Source organism: Lepisma saccharinum, chromosome 21 (assembly GCF_977018435.1).
Source record: "Lepisma saccharinum chromosome 21, izLepSacc3.1, whole genome shotgun sequence".
NCBI lineage: Eukaryota > Metazoa > Arthropoda > Insecta > Zygentoma > Lepismatidae > Lepisma > Lepisma saccharinum.
The window spans coordinates 57,565,993-57,587,536 of NC_139249.1; the positions used below are offsets into that span (position 1 = coordinate 57,565,993).

Genomic DNA, 21,544 nt, shown 5'->3' on the forward strand with positions numbered 1-21,544 from the left:
GATACCTTGCAATACAAAGTGTTCAATTTCCTTTCTCTCTCTTTGTGATATTGCAAACTTCAAATGTTGTTGTTCCACTATCCCCTTGTTGAAGACAGATGTAAGTTTTGACGCATTTAGTTTCATTGCATTTCTTAACCTTTTCACATTGAGCCGAATACAATTGTAATGCAATTAATTATTACTTTTCTAGTTTACAGTTAACTAAACACGCACTATATTGAGTGTGATAATATATATGTTTTTCCCATTTCACATTTCATTTTAAACAAACATTACTACCCAGAGTTACCTTGTATGTTTATTGTATATGTATGTGTTGATCAGTATGCGTCCATTTGCGTAATATTATGTTTTTAGTTTCACCTCATGTCCTCACTGTACCCCTTAGGACTGTAAAAGCAAACGATTCGCCAACAATCGGAAACTATCTATGCACCTGAAAGATCATAATCAGGTGAAATTGCACAAAATCAAATGATCCCTCAAGTGCCGGGTGAGGAACTCCCTTTAGTATGTAAGAAGGGGTGCTTCGAATAGTGGATAAGAACCCGTGGAGCCGGCCCTTGTGGCGGAGTAGTTAGCACATCGTGCTACAACGCCAGTGGTCCCGGGTTCGAATCCTGGCCTGGGAATGGATATTTGTGAGTGTATATTCATCAATTTCTTAATATCATCATCACTCATCCCCATCTTCGCAAATGAGCCAAAATTGGCACAAAAAGCGAAGTAAAATATAGCAAATCAAACCAAACAGCCATTGCAGGGGGGGGTGTTATAACCCAGCTATCATTCTCCTCATAAGGGGGTACAAATATTGGGAGGACCAGTTGTCCCGAGGTAACAGCGTCCTCGCTTGGACTCGTAACACATAAAATATCATCTGCATAGAAGACACAACATGAGATTTGGAACATGGAAGATCGTCACTACTACTGGAAAGGATAGTGAAGTAGAAGCGATGCAAAAATATAAATTTTAGATGACTGGAATTAGAAAAAAGGAAGAAGAAGAAATTGAGTAAAGCCCTCAGCGCATTGTGCAATAATCTCTGAACAAGTCGTTGAAAATCTATCGAAAGGAAGTGACGTCAAATGAAACGTAATTTTTCTCCTACTGCTCTGTGTATGTAGTATGAATCAATGCTTCGTTTCTGTGTAACAATAGAAACTAGAAGTAACGTGTTCTATTTGCTTGTGTATAATAAAAACAAAAGTACATTATTATTTTCTTCGGGCACTCTAGAAATCAGTATTGACAAGAGATTCTCTCCCCGCATGAAATGAAAATTCTGGGTACACACTTTACTACAGAGAGAGATATCTGTAAATGCTGAAGTCGAAGATTTTGCGCATGAAATGAAAAATTTCGCTATCGAAGAGTTTTACCACAGAGCAGATAATTTAGAAATTATCTCATATTACTGCAGTTCAGTTTCATTTTCCTTGTAGTTTAATGACCAATTCATATGCTTGATTTTTAGAATTACCGTTCTGTCTCAGTCTCCGTTCGTTCATTCGTGTGTGTGTGTGAGGGGGACATGTGTATAAATTGATAATCACATTTTTATATCACGCTCATGCCACCTGATTTGCGTGAAAATTTAACCGCTAATTTGGCCACGACAACTGAACCAAAGCCCACCAAAAATGTTTCAACCTCCATTGAGCCCAACCAAAGAAAATTTACTGGTAACGTCACTGCTTATCTCAATGAGGGGGGGGGGGGTTGGTTAGCACATCGAGGAACAACCGCTCCCTGGAGATAAGCAGTGGCGTCACCAGTAATTTCTCTTGGGGTGGGTTCAAGGGTAGTTGACACTTTTTTCGGGAGGTTCTGGGCTATCATAGCTTTTTCAGCCGAAATCGAAATTTAAAAAGATGATTTCTCATTTATTAATAAGCCACACTCTTGCGTTGGGCCTGCTCGCGAAACTATCGTTGGTGGCTGCTAGTAATTCGGACGTTTCACCACCAGATGTCTCAGACGTAAGGGTGACAAACTCGTTTCCTTGATCCATCGCGTTAACGCATTCCCATGCTGTCAATGAACACATGAGCAATGTTTCAGACGCAAAACTTGAATAAAAACCAGCGCATGCCTTATACTGTATACGCATAAATACGGTATATATGTAGTACTTTTTTCCTCTGTGTATCAAATTTGACCTTTTTCAAACATTTTCACTAAGTGAGCAAACTTGGAGTCTGCAATTATTGCAGTTGCGACGAAAATCAAAAGCAACATAATCGTCCAATAAGTCAGTCCAGATGATACCTTTAATGGAGGACATGGATGCATAATTCTTCCTCCTTACATGTATATATTTTTACCATGCCAAAAGTCGCATTAACAAACCAATAATTAAATATTGCTAGATAGTGAAACGGACAAAAAACATGTAATTTTATAAACACAGAACATCAATAAGTCGACTCGTCATTGGCAATATTCAGGCTTATTTTTATCAATTGTCAGTAAACAAGTCAGTCCAAGCGAATGGTGGGATGACACCTTTAATGGAGGCCATAGATGCATAATTCTACCTCCTTATATGCACATATATGTTAACCATGTAAAATATCGCATTACCAAAACAAAACAATAAATATTGCTAGAAAATTAAACAGACAAAAACACGTAATTTTATAAACACAAAACACCAATAAGTCTACTCACCATTGGCAATATTCAGGCTTATTTTCATCAATTGTCAGTTTGTCCTTGATCAAATTCACTGGTCCCCCTCCCCCACCACACACACACACACACACACACACACTGCTTCCCCCTCCCCACTACTTTCTGAAGAAGTCCATTATCGATGTCTGTTTCTTCTTAGACTGTTCTGCAAAGTCTTTCACTTTGTAAAAATGAGACCACATCTCTTCACTGGCGCCCCTGTGTTTCAGTATGCGTTCATACACATCCCCTGCTTTGAGAATGTCTTTGATGGTGGGGACATCTTCAGGCTCTTCAATTTCTTCTTCCCCCTCTTCATCGCTAGATTCCTGCTGCCCTCTGACTATATCCACATCATCGAGGGTGCCCCAGACAGCAATGCCATTGTCCGCTGTTATGTACTGCTCGTACGTGCAACCTGGGGCCAAACTCTGCCAAGTTTCTTCGTTACACGGACGAGAGAAAGTCGGGGGGACAGATGCAGGCGCTGTCGATTGGGCAGGCTGGGGCTCCGCATCCACTGGCGGCAGGCTGTTTGAGTCTTTGGCGGCAGCGGAAGGCGCACCGACGGCAGGTTCTTTGTCGACTCGTGGGACAAAGTGGGCATGTCGGAAACAGTTTGTAATAACTTCAGGCCTCACAGCCCTCCAACTGGCGACGATTCCTCCCATGGCACTGAACACGTCCCACTTCTTGACTTACTGCCCCATGTCAAGTTTCCACACCATACCCCGCACAAGCATCTCATGGCACTTCACCTTCACTTGTTGAATTATCCCCTGGTCCAGAGGCTGAAGCACGCTGGTGGTGTTCTTTGGTAAGAAAACCAGCTCGATGTTCCGAAGATTGTCGAGAGAAGGATGTGCAGGGCAATTGTCGACGAAGAGCACGACTTTCCTGTTTGCCGCACCCATCCTCGAGTCGAAACCTCGAAGCCACCTCGTAAAAACCCCCGAGGTCATCCATGCCTTCTTATTAAAGTCATAATCACAAGGCAGGATGTTCCCCTTGAAACCTCGGGGTTTCTTGAACTCTCCGGTCACGAGGGTCTTCATTTTATCGCTGCCGTCCATGTTGCAGCACAGAAGGACGGTGAGACGCTCTTTACTCCTCTTTGCACCCTTGCACTTATCCCCTTTCACGGCAAGAGTGCGATCTGGCATCAGATTGTAGAATATCCCCAGATCGTCAGCGTTGTACACATCTTGAGGCGGATAGCGGTTGAGGATGTTTTGTACCAACGGCAGCCACTCACTCACCGATTTCGTATCGACCGATGCACTTTCGCCGACGACTTTGTGGCTGGATATTCCGTGACGCACTTTGAAATGCTCCAGCTACCCGTTGAACATTTAAAGTTATCTATCCCCAACTTCAGGGCAAAGTCGTCTGCCTTCTTCTGCATCATTGGTCTATTAATAGGTATATTTTGAGCTCTATGCTGGCCAAACCACTCCAGCATAGCCTTTTCAGGTTTGCATGCCTTTCAAATTTTTCGATTTAACATTTTGACCTTCCTTCTGCACTGCGTTCACGATTTCATCTCTCATTTTGCAAGCGAAATCACAATGGCAAAACAAGCCTGGCGCGTAAGTAGCGACCGTCGCTGTGCTTGGAGGAGGGGATGACAGAGGTCAAGTGCTATTGGATATCACTCAAGCGTGGTGTGGTGGTGTCTATTTTTAGATCAGGCCCACTTGCGACCCGCAGATCGCTCGTGAAGGGAATTGCAACACAGCGAATAAAATGAGTGCAAGAAACGTATTTTTCGGCTGATTTCCTTGATTTTTTTTTTTCACGGTTCCCGGGAAAAGGGTCATTACTCCGAGAGGGTCGTTAAATCCGGGGTCTTAGAATCGAGAGTTGACTGTATAAGGTATTTTTCCTGTTGAATATATCAAGGTGTCCACCAAAATAACAAATCCAAAATTCTTGACATTTTTTAGGATTGATTGATTGATTGATTTACTTTATTTTACTTCGCGTTTTGTGCCTCTTGGCTAATTTGCGAAGATGGAGATGAGTGATGAAATGATGAAATTGATGAATGGGCATTCACAAACAACCAAGCCCGAGAGGGATTCGGACCCGGGACCCTTGGCGTCGCAGCACGATGTACTAACCACTCGCTACAGGGTCTGGCGACCTTTTTTAGGAGTACATTATCTTAACATTTATTTAATCACCCCCTACTGAGGTATAGCTGGAAATTACGAAAACATATATAATTTTATTTAACAAAAGACCCCTACCACAAAGCTGGTTAAGATGAAAACTGAAGCTGTACTTGAACAAGAGATTTACATTTGTTTTAATTATTAATGCATATAAAAATTAATGCCTCAAACTTCATCCTGTATAGGGAATGGTCACATTACTGTATTTAATATTTTACTAAACTTTACGCATACAAGAATGTAATTCGTAAGAAACAAACGGAACAAATCCTATACATAACTCAATACAATTTTAGATTTCCAAATATTCAATTTTATTAAATACCAGTAAAGGTATATAACAATGTAAATTCACTATTCTGTAAAAAATAACAAAAATTCTTGACTGTGTTGATATTCTTGACTGGTAGACACCCTCTATATGTATTGTCATAATGAAAAATCAGTATTACTGTGTATTTTCATTAGCTAGCATCTTTTGCACACAACCACCACGAGAGTGAATTGTATTACACCGATTTACTAATAAAATACAGTGGAACCCAATTTTACATTTTTTAGGGGCCCGTAAATAAAAAAAACTGTAACATGCAGGAAAGGTAAAAAGGAGGAAAGCATTCGGAGGGGTGAAACTCAATTGCAGGTAAGAAATGACTACAAAGTCTATATTTTTCAGCATATTATGAATTAACCCTTCAACGGAAAGCATGAACATGTGGTAACGCACAACAATCGAACACTTTTGTGCTAGAGGATTGTCTACATTGAGGGTGTAGATGGAGCTAGTGCCAGAGTATCTCTAGGATGCATAAAACTTTGTGTTTGAGACCATTACTTTCAGTTTAGGTAATGTCATTGTTGTGAGAGTCAAAGTTCTAATCCTAGAAAATGCAGCATTTAACATCTATTGGTTTGTAAATAAAACATTAAAATGCTGACCCAAGGCAAAATTTATTGTATAAAAAATTTACACCAAAAAATATAGTTTCCACCCTCTAACGGGGTCTTCTTCAGACGAAGATTCACAATAAATTCAGTGTTAACTTTTGGATTGGCAACAGCACACTTGTTTGCCAATTTTAAGGCAAAAGACTCGACTGATTTCTACTTGATGGGGGATGTACAAAGTAATACTTTCCTATTTCTTGGTGGTCAAGGGACTAATGCAACTTGTGCCTCCCTCCTCTTTCAGTTATGTCTCTTCCCCTCAGCTCCCAAGAATCACTTACCTGCTGGAAGATTGAGGTCACATGGTGAATGAGACTGCTGTACAAGCAAGGAAGTGGAAAAGAGGAGGCAACCGAACAGGCTTCTGGTGCAATTTTTTTACATTGGCATGACTTGGACAACATATAAAGCAGGGAACAGGAGTTCATTAAACATAAGATTGAGATGAACAACCTGTTATTTAACATGGTCTTTTATCAGGACCTAGATGGATGAAGGTTAAAGAAGGAAAACGTACAATATGGGAACAGAAAATCAGGGGTTCCACTCATGGCCATACACAGAAAAATGTTTGGGGGAGGGGATGGGGGTCAACCATAACTGATCAAGTACTTAACAGTATTATACGCAGTCACTAAACATTACATGGGGTCCATGGCACCGAATATTGGTTAAATGTAAATACTACACTAACACCATGCAGTAGTAGTAAGAGCAACGTGTTACGAAGTTTGGGGTGCTAGGTTCAAACTCTGGTCAAGCATGGGTACATCCTCATCGTAACACTTAAACCACAAGGTAGAAAAGCGACATAAAATGACCAAAATAGAAACATATAAGCAGTAATTCCTTTAAAAATAATATGAATACAGTACCTTAAAAAACTCCTACTTTAGAATTCAATTATGTTCTGATGACAAAGAAACAAAATAGTGGCAGCAATAATATTCAAAATATGACACATACAAAGTCAAATTACATCTTTCTCCTATAATGATAGTTATAATAATAATAATTTGAACCCTAACCACCTCCCCCCATTTTCTACAAGATAAATAATGTGAAGATGCCTTCATTGGAAACCACACTTTGTGGAACTACTGTGTTTACATTGTGTTGTGCATGCATGGGAGTACTGCAATATTTTACGCTTTGTGCATAACGTGCCTCTGTGCAAACTTGTAGTGTCTATCTTGTTATTGTTGGATGAGGTTTGGTATTTGGTGGCAATTTTATTTTTGGGCCCATCTTTTATGAGTGGTTACATTCTTAACAAAACAGAACATCAATACCTTGCTTGATTTTCAAAATATATCAGCCTAAAAGTTACAAAAATGAACTGGATGAAATTTCAATGCTTCCACAATCTTTCAATTTGGTTTTTATGACTTCCAATTCCATCCCATCTCTGCATGGAAAAACTCGTGTTGCTTTCATACAAATACTAATACACCCTTGTTAGAAAATGATCTGAGTGATTTCAACTTGTTATATTTTATTCATAAATGGTCAAAAAAAGATGCAATTTTACACATATGTAATGTAACTGTCCAATATTAAGTGACAATAGTTATTGCAAAGTTAACTCAGAAATGCTCAATGCGAGCACCCATCGTTACTCTGCACACATCAATATGGTAATGGTTAGCTGCATGCCCAATCCATCGACATGATGTGTCACTCTCTTGCTAAGGAACTCCCTATTTCTTTTACCCTTTGCTTCAGTAGTTTAAAACACCAAACAACGGGTTTTATCTAATCTTTCAGCTACTCTGTTGTAAGTTATGAAAAAACTTTCATTTTACAAGCAAAAAATATTTTTAGGTCATTTTTTAATAATTTTAACATTTTTATGCCATCAACTTCCAAGCCCTAGTTATCACGGCCTGAAGACTAACAGATGATAAATATTTTTAAAATTACCTGTTATTCTGCTGCTCTTGAACAATGTGCCTTATGATTGTAGCTGCTTTACTTAGCACTGCGTCATTCTTGAACAACAGTCTATCTGTTTCTTCACAAACACCTGTAACACACCACTGTATTATCTTTGTCACAATTTTACACTCACTGTAAAGGTAATCCTGAACTGCTCTTCCTTTCGTCACAACATGAGATAGGCAATCCAGTATTGCAAGATGGTGATTCTTCAATTTTGGGTTTTCAAGAGTGTCCACCAGCCATGCATTTACATGAGGAATGAAACTTTGTACTGTTGCTATTTCTCCTACAGCACACAGACATCTCTCCATTCTTACAGATGCATTTTCATCTATTTCACATGTTCCTATCCCTTATAAAGAAACAAAATGTAACACTATTATATATTATTACACAAACATACACACAGAATATCTATTAGGGATGGGACCGATTAATCGGTACTCTATTGGTATCGACCGATATAGGCATATCGGTGTATTGGTTTATCGGTAAATTTACCGATTATTTTACCAATCCAATATATCTAATATATATATATGATAATTTAGTGCAAAATTCTGCCATTTTGTTATAATTTTTATGGGTAATCTCCATGCCCTACTTTCTAAAAAAGTAAATGCCTAAATATGCAATTTCTTTTGCACTGCAGTCACCATGAAACACACATTTATTAAGGAGGTCAATGAACCTTTCAGGTTCTTCAAGGACCATTTCAAATTTTATATCAGTTCGGTAGAATATCGGCGGTACTTTTTCGGTATCGGCCAAAATTTCATATCGGCCCATCCCTAATATCTATAATGTGATTTTCAGGAACATGATATTGATCTAGTTATCAGCCAATAGAAGCAGTATTTGCTGTGAGAAAATACAGGTTTTCCAAAGTCCTTCCCACATTTAAATTCACTATAACTTTGTTATCAAGAGGGATATTTAAGTGAAATAAAAGTTTGTACTGTACAGCAATCTTTTAAAGTTCTATCTGACAACACTGCACATTGAGAGGATCACATGACTGCAAGCTATCAGGTGATTCCAAGATAGCATCGATTCAGGAGAAGGAACATCATGTTCTCAGATGTAGCTACCTTCCACATGTCTAGGAAGGTGAACCGGCACCACGTGAATTCCAAACCCACGAGAGGGGTGTATTTGTGTGTATGTGTGGTGTGTTATGTTGGATCCTCTTCTTCAAGGAAGATACTGCAACGCTATCTACCTTAACATGCTGCAGACGTTTCTCCTTCCCCAATTGGTTGCACTTTGTATCAAGGATGATGTGCACTTGCAGCAAGATGGGGCCCCTCACCATTTGGTTCTTGCAGACAGAAGTGGACTGGCTGCAGAGAATCCACATCATGGACTGCAAGGTCACCAGACCTGACTCCATGTGACTTTTGGCTTTGGGAATATGTCAAGATGGAAGTTCACGCAGAAAAGCCAAGAAATTTGGATGACCTCAAAGCAAAGATATCTGCCGTCATCTTGGGCATTTTGGGTGAGCAGCACTGGAAAGCCATTCTGGGTTTCAGGACGAGATTGCAGGATGTAAATGGTGCTCAGTTGTAGGTGTGGCAATGAGAACGACAGACATGCAGTGTTGGCAGGTAAAAATTTTAAAGACTGATGTCACGTACAAACTTTATTTTTCAGAAATATATCTGTTTGTTACAAAGTTATAGTGAATCTAAATGTGGGAAAAACTTTTGAAAATCCCTGTATTAAATACAAATTTAGATGCTAGCAGTTGCATGGAGTGTACGTATCACACCAGATTCAAAGAAGACCTCCCTGTATGTAAGGAATTCTAGAACCTGATACCACTGCTTTGAAATGAAGCTTTTCATCCATTGCAATTATGGTGCACTTAAAATAATTTTTAAACCTTGAAATTTAAAAAAAAATCAACATTTATTCAACTCAGTCTCCTGTACGTCTTCAAGAGAGTCCCCAGAAAAATCTCACGTTTGCTACCATTGTGAAAAAGAAATCTGCTGTACTGAGTTTATCAACTTGTTCATAAAAATGATTGTTGCATTTGAACTTATTTTGATAGAAATGTATATTTTATTTGAATTTTACATCTAGAAACAGGCTTTCATTTTAATATCATAATTATTAATTTCTGCTGCTTTATTAGGTGTCACATTATTTTGGAAAATAAGCCTCCCCGATAGCACAGTGGTAGTGTCCTCGCCTTGTAATCAAGGGGTCCCGGGTTCGATAAACAGTGGAGGCACATGGCACAGTGGTTCGGATTCCTCTTTAAACTATAGGTCCAGTCCCGATTAGCCTTTCTGTGCATAAAGTGGACTTAAAACAACAATTCAATCAATATTTTGGAAAATAAAGCTTGTTCAATTTTTAGATGAGTTATGAATAGGGTGCAGATTTTTGCCTATTTGACTTTTTTTTATTCCTTAGTAGTAAATCATAGGGTGTAATGTTTTAAGTCCATTTCATGGCTTTTCTAGTCCAAAAATGCATTTTTATAGTGCCTACAAAAGCTTATTTTGAGGGTTGGCACGTATTTTGCTTAACTGTGCCTAAAAAGTATATTCTGCAATCTTTTCTTACTTGAGCTATTTTAACGAACCTTGGGCTTTCCCTACACCAAAGTGTTTGTTTATATATGATGGCCACTCTGGAACCACGATAAAATTCGAGTATAATCCCAGGTTTTCAAGGCGAACTTTTCAAATTCAAAAGTTCAAGGTTACAAGCACATGTTTTCTCTAATTCAACCTTTTCATATTACCATCTCTCACCATGCGCACACATACACACACAAATATATTAAAGGTCTGTGTGATTCCAATGTATCTAGAAATTCTAATTCAATTCAAATAAATGTTATATATATTTAAAATATTTAATTTAAGGTGTGGAGTTTGCACATACTCATACTGGAAATACATCTACAAACACAAGTCACAAACGTTATGGAATATATTAATCTACTAAAAAATTGATAATTTTTTATGAGAATTTCAAATTCAGATTTACCTAATCAACTTAAAAGATATTCATAATTAGAAGAGAGATGCGGTAGTAGATAAATATGGAGAAACTAGTACTCACTTTATCCGCAAAACTGTTTATTTCTTCTTTGTTCTATTAATTTTGGTGGCCATCCTCGTTGGAACTTGTTGCATTTCCTTTAACATTTTTGCTAGCATAAATGCTATGTATATGCTTCCAAAAATCTCATAGCAGATAGTACTTTACACGGAAGCATTTCAGGTAACTTGTAACTTTTCGGTTAGCTTTGCAATTGCAGCATGAAAGGCACATTGAGTTACACCATCTATGCTGAGTTCACGGTGTTTACAATTGAAACAACTCACATATTCTTCCATACATGTACTGTAAACGTTGTAAAGTATGTATTTAAGCAGTGCCATTGTTTTATACACAATAATGTTTTATACGAAACATTATTCTTCTCGGTTCAATAGTTATCAGTTTTTAAAAATGTGAAGTGATACATTGTTTACATCTCACACGGCCCCCATTACATCTTCACTCGTGACCAAGAAGTCGTTTCTGATTGGTTATGCTACGGATATAGGACGGGTTCTATCCTTGAGAAATGCCATGAAATATGCCATGGCATCTGAAAAGCCAAAAGATTACATGGAAACATTTTGGTCATGACACAAATGTTAAGAAAAATGCAAAGGAAAATGCTTACGTCTAAAGCAGGCCTAAGGTGGTTATCTCTGGAGATATCATGTGTTTCAAAATGACAAAAAACAAAAGCGACCAAAAGTACATAAATTGAACAATTGATTTCTGGGAAAGCTTGATTTAATAATAATAATGGAAAACAGGGTGGGCACTCTAGACCATGATAAAATTCAGGTATAATTCCCAGTTTCAAGGCAAACTTTCCAAAAATTAAACTGTACAAGCAGCTGTTTTCTCTATTTCAACCTCACGTATTACTGCCTCTCACCACCCACCAACCCACACACAAAGATATTAACAATATAAAGGATCTGTGTGATTCCAATCCTATCCAAAAATTCTAATTCAATTCAATTAAATGCTACATACAGTGGGTGCTCTATTAACCGACCACCATTGCACTGATAACGAAATGTACAGTTAACCGAATTATGTAATGGAATACATCACTTCACAAGATGAGTGGAAAAAGAGCACAGAAAACTATTGTGTATGTATCACTGTACAGTATGTACATATTTTTTTAAAAAATAAACAATTGTAGACTACATCTTTCATACAGTAATGCACTTATTTAAAAGAAGGGTATACTGTATTCTAGAAGAAATCAAATAACTTTTTCTCAACTGAGCGGCCGGTTAAACTAACAACTGGTTGAACTGAGGATGATATTTAAAATATTTAATTTAGGGTGTGTAATTTACATTGCCATTGACATATTCAGACTCGAAATACATGTACAAGTTACAAATGTTACATGATATACTAATTTTTTTAAAAAAATGTTAATTCTATAAGAATTTGAAACCCAAATTTACCTAATCAACTTCAAGATATTTTATCTTGCAATAACCTTCGATCTGTGTAATAGATTGTTCTGCAAAGGACACTAACAAAGTAAATGAATTGAATCTGTTTTATTTTCCATGCAGCTTTCTGTTCCTTCCTCGATACAAATAAAAGTTAAACTGTCAAAAACTTGCTTCAAGGAATTTATAAATAGGTATAAATTCAATTAGATCTAGATTATTACAGTTGCAGTTTTTTACATCTACGAACAAATATTCATGCAGAATTCTCGGAGCCAATAATTCATGCTGAATTCCAGGAATTCCCAGTGAGAAGTCACCCTGGAAAAGTAATTTTCTATCAAACTTGTATGAAGGATATAATATTAACTGTTCAATTAGTTTAACCTTTTGGGTCCCAAGCATCTCTGTCAAAATACCCAAATGTAACCTTCGCGGTCCCAAGCATCTCGATCGAGACGCTGTGTCAAGGTCGTACTTTTTACTTTATAACTTTTCTATTTTTGGCTAGGATTTCGATTTTTTTTATATTGTTCCTAACACATGTATTTAACAGAAATGTTTCTTGCACTTTTTTCTTCATGAAAATGGAGGGTGAAAAGGTGGGAAAAGGGACTTATCTTTTGCGTCTCTTTTCAAGGGAAAATTTTTGCCGACAAAGGAATACCGGCTTTGTTGTTCTAAAGCAATGCTTTTCACTCCCGCCTGGTAACTGCATTCGAAGGAAGCTTGTTTATCAGTATCCGATGTCAAAATGAAAGTTTCCAGTGCGGGTGCAAACAGGGGGTGGGGTGGGGGGAGGGGGAAGACTGGTTGTTCAATCTGCATTGTGAAAATGGAATTTCGAGGCACGCCGAAGGAAACCTTTGTTTTTAAGCACAAGCACAAGTCGAAACACAGGTTACCATGCATTGTCTAAAAATAGAATTTCAAGCAGCTGCAAGAATCGGCGCTCATTTTTCACTGCGTTCTAGCTTTTCATCCGTGAAAATTGTGCATAGGTGTGTGTCTTTTTGTGCCCAAGTGCGAGGATATTTTTTGAGTGAAGTGACAAGACTTCCAAGGACTTTTTTGTCATCTACTGTAACGTTTTCAATACCTTGATATTTGTAAACCTTACATAAACTGAAAATTGACGTAAATACGCTCATGGTTCAATTTTCGGCTATCAGAGGGCGTCGCCCTTGATAGCTCTACCGGTGCTGCCTCTAGTGGCAAACTCGGTACATGTGGGCTTGCCGTAAATCTCGGCGCACAGTCCCCAGTCAGTTATGCTCGATCGCCTGGAACGAAACGGCATCAACCAGTTGGCTGTCTTACATCTTTTCCTCGTCGGCGAGAGACGTACCTACCATGCTGCCTGCTGAATAGAAGCCTACCATTTGTGCCACTCGTGAGATGGGCCACGGCAAAGAGTATAAGGACTACAAATGGAGTGCGGTGTCATATGGTTATAGAGGCTGAACATTATTGGTTAGGTACGTAAAAACTCTTCGCTGTGTTTTAGGAATGCAATAACACTGTGCCGTACGTTTATCGTAATTTCACGTTCCCTTTTTATCAGACATTAAGGCGACGAAAACCTGTTGTTTTTTCACTCTCCCCCTTACCCCCCTTTTTGGGCATATTAAACAGACTAAGTGTGCCTATACTGTTTTACGCTAAAAGAAAAAAGAAGGAAAACTGTGCGCGAACGAGTGCGAACTGAATTAAGTTATGTTTACTGGTCCTTGTGCTCAAAAATGCTTATTCTGACTATAAACGCATAGTGCACATATAAATAATCTATGAACTGGCGTACCACAATTTGATGAACAGACAAGTCGCGTTTCGTCGATCTTGTAGTGCAATCTTTTGCCCCTTAATTTAACGTTTTCGTATAATGACACAAGAAATATACGATAATGTGCACAATGTATTTATGTTGTTGATAATTGAGAAATTTAAACAGTATATTTCCGTTACCTTGAAACTCTAGTCTGTAAGCTAATGTACGAAGTATACGTTACGAGTCAAATAGCAATTTAAAATCCAAGAGATCATTCGGGAATAGCAATTATACAAATGAGAGAGGGAATAACGTTAATTTAATTACGAAAACAAACTATTGTAATGGAGAAGGCATAGCGTGCTATTCATTGCCGGACCCTTTTGGCATTTATATTTATATATATATATATATATATATATATATATATATATATATACGTGTATTCTCTTACAGGGCCTTTGTCTCGCGCTTCTCGTACGTTCTGCCTGTAAACTCCCGCATTATCGTGCGAGAAGTGCGACACAAATTTGGAATTTGTAATATATGGTACGAGTCTTAATTTTTAGTTGCAGTTGCCGCGCAGCCACTTCCAAATTAAATACCGCGTGCAACCATAACTTGACCCCACTATATCATTACACTACGTGAATTTCCATAAATTTTGCATTTTGTGCATTTTGACATTTTGATATCCTTTTTTTTTAAAAAAAAAATATATATATCAGGGGATTTCCCCCCTTTCCCCCTCCATATGTACATAAATTATATATCGTCTGAATCACAGGTACAACGGTATATCGTTCATAACTCTGGGGCATTTAGTTTCTGAGCTATAGTCATTTCAATGTAACTCTGCATTTCGCTCAATTCCGAAGCTTGAGACAGTTGCATACTAGCCTTTCGTTTCAGGGGTACAACTCGCGTTAGATTGACCATATGACAATGATGCATATCTTTTTCTGTTTCTTACATGCCAGCGATAATTTCTATGTGCATGTTGAACTTTTCATGTCCTTTTTTTCGGGGGGCAGGGGGAGAAACCCCATTTCTTTTTTTTAAAAAAAAGTATTTTTTAGGGGATTTCCCCCCTTTCCCCCCATATGTACGCTGAATGTGCATAAATTATATATCGTCTGAATCTGTGTTTCATTCTGCGTACAACGGTATATTGTTCATATCCCCAGGGCAAATAGTCCCTGAGCTAAAGTCATTTCAAGGTACTGGTCCGCTGCATTTTGAAGCTTGAATCAGTGGTGTGCTGTGCCGACCATTCTTTTTGGGGGTACAACTCACGTTACATTTGTCATATGATAATAATGCAAATATTCGTGTGTTCCTTACATGTCAGCGATTACTTCCATGTGCATGTCGACACTGTCATGTACTTTTTTCTTGGGGGGACCCCATTTTTTCCCCGAAATTTTGGAATTTTGAGAGTTAGCCCCCTCCCCCCCCGCCACATATATGCCGAATTGGCATAAATTTCATATAGTCTGAATCTCTGGTTCATTCCGCATACAACGGTATATCACTCATTTCTCTAGGGCAATTAGCCTCCGATCTACACTCATTTAATTGAAACTCTGCACTTTGCTCAAAATCGGCTCGGGACCAAGGGGGTTACATGTGAAAATGGCTTTGGGACTCAAAAGGTTAACTAACTGTCTAGCCTTCTTGAACCCGAAGGTTCATGGATGCAGCAACACAGGTCTTCCAACTGTCCCTATCCTGATCAAGATCTATATACTCTTTTCCATCCCTACCGATTTCCCTTAGGTACATCTCAACGTTATCCCTCCATCTTCATCTTGGTCTTCCTACAGGTCTCTTACAATCAGGGTTCCCAACAAGAATCCTGTAAACTCCTCTTTTCTCTCCCATTCATGACACATAAACTGCCCACCTAAGTCTTCTTGATTCTAATAATATCTGGACATGAATACAAATTATGTAGTTCTAAATTATGTAACCTTCTCCACTCACCTGTCTCCTCATCCCTTTTAGGCCCAAATATTCTCCTAATGATCTTATTTTCAAATACTCTCAATTTAAGTTCCTCTCTCAATGTAAGGGACCAATTTTCGCATCCATATAATATTACAGGCAAAATTACTGTTTTGTATATTTTAACTTTCTGTTTCTTAGATATTAAATGAGAAGACAAAAGTTTATGAAGAGAAAAGTAACATGCATTTCCTAAATTAAGCCTGCTGTTTATTTCCTCTTTAATATCGTTTTCATTTGTTAGTATTACTCCTAAGTACTTGAATTTGGAAATTGGTTCAAACGAGTTATCAATAATTAGATTTTGATTGGTTTCGGCCTGTAAGATATTTTTAGTTTTCTCTTTGCTAACTTCCAAACCTACCTCCTTAGCTGCTTTGAAAAATCTTTTAGCATTATTCTTAATTGTACATATTTACATCATCCCCTAATAAGTCTACATTATCTGCATATGCTAACAACTGAGTCACACCATTTAATTTTAGTCCTACGTTCGTTTTTTTTTACCTTCCTAACGGCATATTCTAAGGCAAAATTAAAGAGCATTGGAAATAATGCATTTCCTTGTTTTAACCCATCATGAATTGTAAATTTGTCAGATATATTAACTTTTATCATATTAACAAGCTTCTTAGGTATTCCAAACTCGACTAATATATTATATAATTTATCCCTTTTGACTGAATCATGTGCTTTTTTTAAATCAATGAATAGCTGATGGACATTTTGATTATATTCCTCTCTTTCTCAAGTGTCTGTCTAATGTGAAAAATTTGATGTGTTACGTTTAAATCCACATTCATAATCACCTATAATTTCAGTAGCATATGAGGGTAGTCTTGCTAAAAGAATGTTAGATAATATTTTATATGTTGTTGAGAGTAGAGAAATTGCACAGTAATTATTGCAGTTCATTTGATAACCTTTTTTATACACAATTACTTTACAAATTAATATTTCATTCCCACATGAGAAAATTTATATAAAATGGCTTTGTTCAAAACTATCAGCTGCTGAAGTGATTTCATTTCCGGCTGCTCTGGAAATGTTTCTACGACAGGGTTTGTCTTTCTGTCTCACGTTTTTCGAAAATAAAGATAAATGGTACACAATGGACACTGTGAAGAGCCATCATATTATATTTCTCAATTCTAAATTTAACAATGCTAAGACATGTCAAAAACCTAGTTTTGTGGCCTTGTGCTGTATACAGAGAGTTAACACTAAGTCAAACGATGTTATTTATTCTAAAACCTCATGCCCCTACATGGATAAACATAGACATATACTCATACAAAATTAAATAATGCAAATGATTTAAATTAACCAGGTTAAATTATCCCGGCTTCCCTGCAAATGAGGATTTCATTCAAACTATTGTCAATTGATTGTGAAACATTTGTGTGCAATTATCACAAGATCATACAAGTGGGGAATTTGTTCAAGTGACACATTTGTTAGCACAAGTTCTTTGTAAGAATTACTTTAACTGACAATTCCCCGCAAAGGTGAATTTCGTTGAAAATACAAAGTATTAATAGTTTGTGAATCATTATTGCACTTTTATGTAAAAACTGTAATGCTAAATGATCAATTGTAATGCTAATATCTAGAGGCGTGAATACTTTGTTTTTGACGAAAACACAAAATGTGAAATAATACATTGTAATGTTAATTTTTCATGTTTCTGAAAGGCGTGAGGTGAATTTTCCTACCCTGTGTTGTCACGGAATGATGCGAAATGAACTGCAAAATGTTAAATAGACTATAAACACGAAATTTAGAGTTTATTTACCACCGCAACACTTTCTGACGTCAGAATTATCCTGTGAGTTATGCAATTCGAGGAAAATAGATTAATTTTGCCGTAAATATTTGAGAAGCAAAAATAGACCCCTTTATTCAGGAATAAACTTAATATTCTGGTAATGACATAAATGTGTTATTAGAAGAGATTTGTTTTATTTTGTGTAGTAACTGCAGTTTTAAAATCAAATTTAAGATTATATTCACAATTTTAAAACCAAAATGTTATTTTATATACCACTTTTTCACAGCATTAACAGCGAAATTTTATTCCATTTACCGCTTTGGAACCCAAAATTGACTCTGTTTGTGTACCAAAATTTTGCTTTATTATTTACCACAAATATGTGCCTCTACTAATATCATATAACTGTCCATTGGAAGAAGAAAATTGAAATAACAAATTCATGTTCGGGTCACCCAGATGGTGTACTGGTAATCGTAGTCTTGTAAACTAGTGTTCCCAGCTTTAATACCTGGTACAGGCACATAGTGGTTTGATTCTGCTTTAAACAGTAGGTTCTGTCCCAATTAACTCATATGCGCATAAAGTGGTCTTTAAACAAAACACAAACAACTTCAACTTCAATGTCTATTTTAGTGTTTTGTATTACAGTGCCATTTGAGTCCCTATTTTAGTGCTTCTCAAAATTTTATAGTGCGTTTTTAAGTGCTTATTTTCAACATTTTGGTATTTGTCTGCCTATTTGAGAGGTTTTTAGTGCCTATAAGTCTGCACCCATTATGAATATACCATCAATCCATCCATCATCAACATGATATCTTTAATTTATCTTTAATTAGAAACCGTTGTAATGATATTGTTCAGTTCTGGCATTACTTGTGAGGTGTTAGGGTTTCTGCAACTTCTGATGCACACAAAATTTGAAGTAAAGTTTCACATTTAATTAACTTAATTAGAAGTTACCCACATACACAAACATTAATAATAATAATAATAATAATAATAATAAAACAGAAACTCACCTTTAGTGTTGAGCAAATGCTTCTGTATAACTTGCACCTTCAAATCTTCACTGAATTTAGACTCAGCAGCACCTCTCAAGCACACAACTGCTTCCTGTCTGAACCAAAGAAATTAATGTGATAACTGCTAAATCATCAAGTTTATATGTTCATGTTTCTTACATTTCCACAATTTTATTGTACGAGGGTCATTTCATAAATAATGCACAAACACTACATCAATAAAATACGAATATTGCATAAAAACAAAAATTAAACCAAGTAGAAACAATCAAGGATTTAGGAGTTCTGTTTGACTCTATACACGCCCGTTAACTATAACAAACCAGGCTTACAGACTTCTGGTATTTATAATGCATACATGCAAGGAGTTCAAAAGTGTTGGAAGCTTAATGATGCTCTATAATGCTTACATTAGAGTGAAGATTGAATACGCAAGCATAGTGTGGCACCCACAAATCCAGAGAGACATACACAAAATAGAACTAATTCAAACTAAATTATTGAGACTGGTAAAGTACAAATTAGATGGTAGTTACCCTCAAATGGAATCCCGTGAGAGCCTTCTCTCATATTTTAACCTAACAAACCTTAACAAGGGACACATTATGCACCAGCTCATTTTCCTCCACAAAATCCTAAATAATCACATTAAAGCTCCATTCACCCTGTCACAGCTCGATTTCTACGTCCCCCCCCCCCCAGGCAAATTACGACCAAGAAAGAAACTCTTCAGCCTCCATTGTAGTAGAACCAACGCACTGGCAATATCCCCAATTTGGAACATGTGCAAAACAATTTATGATAAAAGTGAAAACAGTGTGAACCTATGTTATCCAACCCCCACATTGAAAAAGAAAATACTAAAATTACATAAATTACAATAGAACCTGAGACTTGTTAATTGTGTTTTCTGTCTATATATTACATTGATCTGTGCTATAATGCTTTCTCAACTACTGCATAATGAATGCCATAACTGGGTAATATACCTGTTGCGTTCAATTGCTTAAATAAATAAATAAAGGTGACAACACTGCGAAGTGGATCATGCAATCAGAGTAAAGTTATGCCAGTTGCAGTTGAAGGGTTTGTGGAAACAGCACGTGTGTTCCATCAGTTCCCTAGTATGCCAGTTGCAAGTGACGAGTGTTAGCAATGTTACTTCTGCAGGCACCTCGGGTACTGTCATGGTTGAAGACCAAAGATCGTGCAAAGTTTACGTAGCAAAAACCCAACAGAAATTCACAGTGCTTTGCGTGAAGTTTGTGGTGAGTAAACAGTGGGCCATAGAAATTGAACCAGTTGAACGAGTGGAGAAGTCATTCATCCCCACAATCAAAAGAATTTCAACAAGCAGAAGCAAAGGTGAAGCAAATGATCACCTTTGCCTATGATCACCAAGGAATAAATCATGACCGATAGTCTCTTATATGGAACTAGGGTGACGGCAGCATAATATTGTGCCATGATCCAAAAATTACACAGAAAAATGCTGACCTGGCTTGTTTTGGGATGGGCCACTCATTTGCACCCCTTCCCCCCCTGCACTTGGGAAAGGTTGTGACCGATGTGTTGAGCAATGATGATTTGTTTTGAGTTTTGATTTGCGAATATGGAGATGAGAGATGACATGATGAAATTGACGAATGGACACTCACAAACATCCACGCCCAGGCTGGGATTCGAACCCAGGACCCCTAGCGTCATAGCACGAGCTCAGCAATGATGAGTAGAAATTATTGACTCACCTGCTATACAGTCCAGACATGATTACACCAGACTTGCACTAATTCCCCAAGTTGAAAGAACCCATGTGTGGACAATGTTTTCCTCCCTGGAAGAGTTTTCTGCAGCAGTAGCCAAGTCATTCGTAGGCTTAACAGTGGCACCCTAACTGACATAGAAATTATTCTGAAATGTTTGGACACAGTTATTGAGAAGCAGGGAGACTACACAGAAGGATTGTAAGGAGACACTGCCTAACATACAATAAATGTGCCAGGAAAAAAAATTGTGTGCATTACTTATGAAATGCCTTCATATTACTATATATCACAAATTATACGGATGGGTCGGTATGTAATTTTGGCCAATAACAATAAAGTACTGATATAAAATTTACCAATCCTGATCTGATATAAAATTTTAAAATATTAGTAGCTAGTTAGTTAAATGGTCCTCTGACAAAGCCTTCTAGGTCGAGGCCATCGTGGAAAGACTAAAGAGGTGGATGCAAGCCGATCCTGAAACTCTCCCTTCCGGTGCATGACATCATCGTTGCCAGAGAGGACTACAGGGCATCCGCTTGCTCTACAGTGAAGCGTTCTTCGTGAAACAAAATATTTCAACTACAGACTCAATATAACTTCAAAACAGGTGGAAAAACCATATAATGGTGTACCGAGCGGAAGGTGTGATGAGGTTGCAGCCCCCCAAATGCATGAGAAAAAATTGAAGGAATAGTTAAGAATGTGGGGATTTGCAAACATCAAATACAATGTTGTGAAAAAGTGTTGTTTAGTAATAAATCTCTTTTCAGCCATACTGGTCAGCATGAGACTAGTGCATAGCTTTCTTCTGTGTCTTTTATTAGTCTTACACACACAGGAACCTTCAAGCATGTCAGACTTAGCAAAGGCTTCGACATCCAGTCCAGACTTGGGCACTCTTTTCAGTGTGTTCTCTCATGGATTTCATGTAACATCATGATAGTCTTACCTTTA

General features: G+C 37.4%; 1 protein-coding gene across 2 annotated transcripts in view; it reads right to left on the reverse strand.

Moving 5' to 3' along the window:
* The window catches only part of Mms19 (MMS19 nucleotide excision repair protein), a 316,830-nt gene that overhangs the window by 71,940 nt on the left and 223,346 nt on the right, over positions 1–21,544 (reverse strand). For both annotated transcript variants that reach the window (XM_083142473.1, XM_083142472.1), the window contains exons 10-11: positions 18,819–18,916; positions 7,731–8,100 (exon numbers count right to left, since the gene is read on the reverse strand). In XM_083142473.1, coding sequence (XP_082998599.1) covers positions 7,731–8,100; positions 18,819–18,916 — 468 coding nt within the window. The remainder of the gene's footprint in view (positions 1–7,730; positions 8,101–18,818; positions 18,917–21,544) is intronic.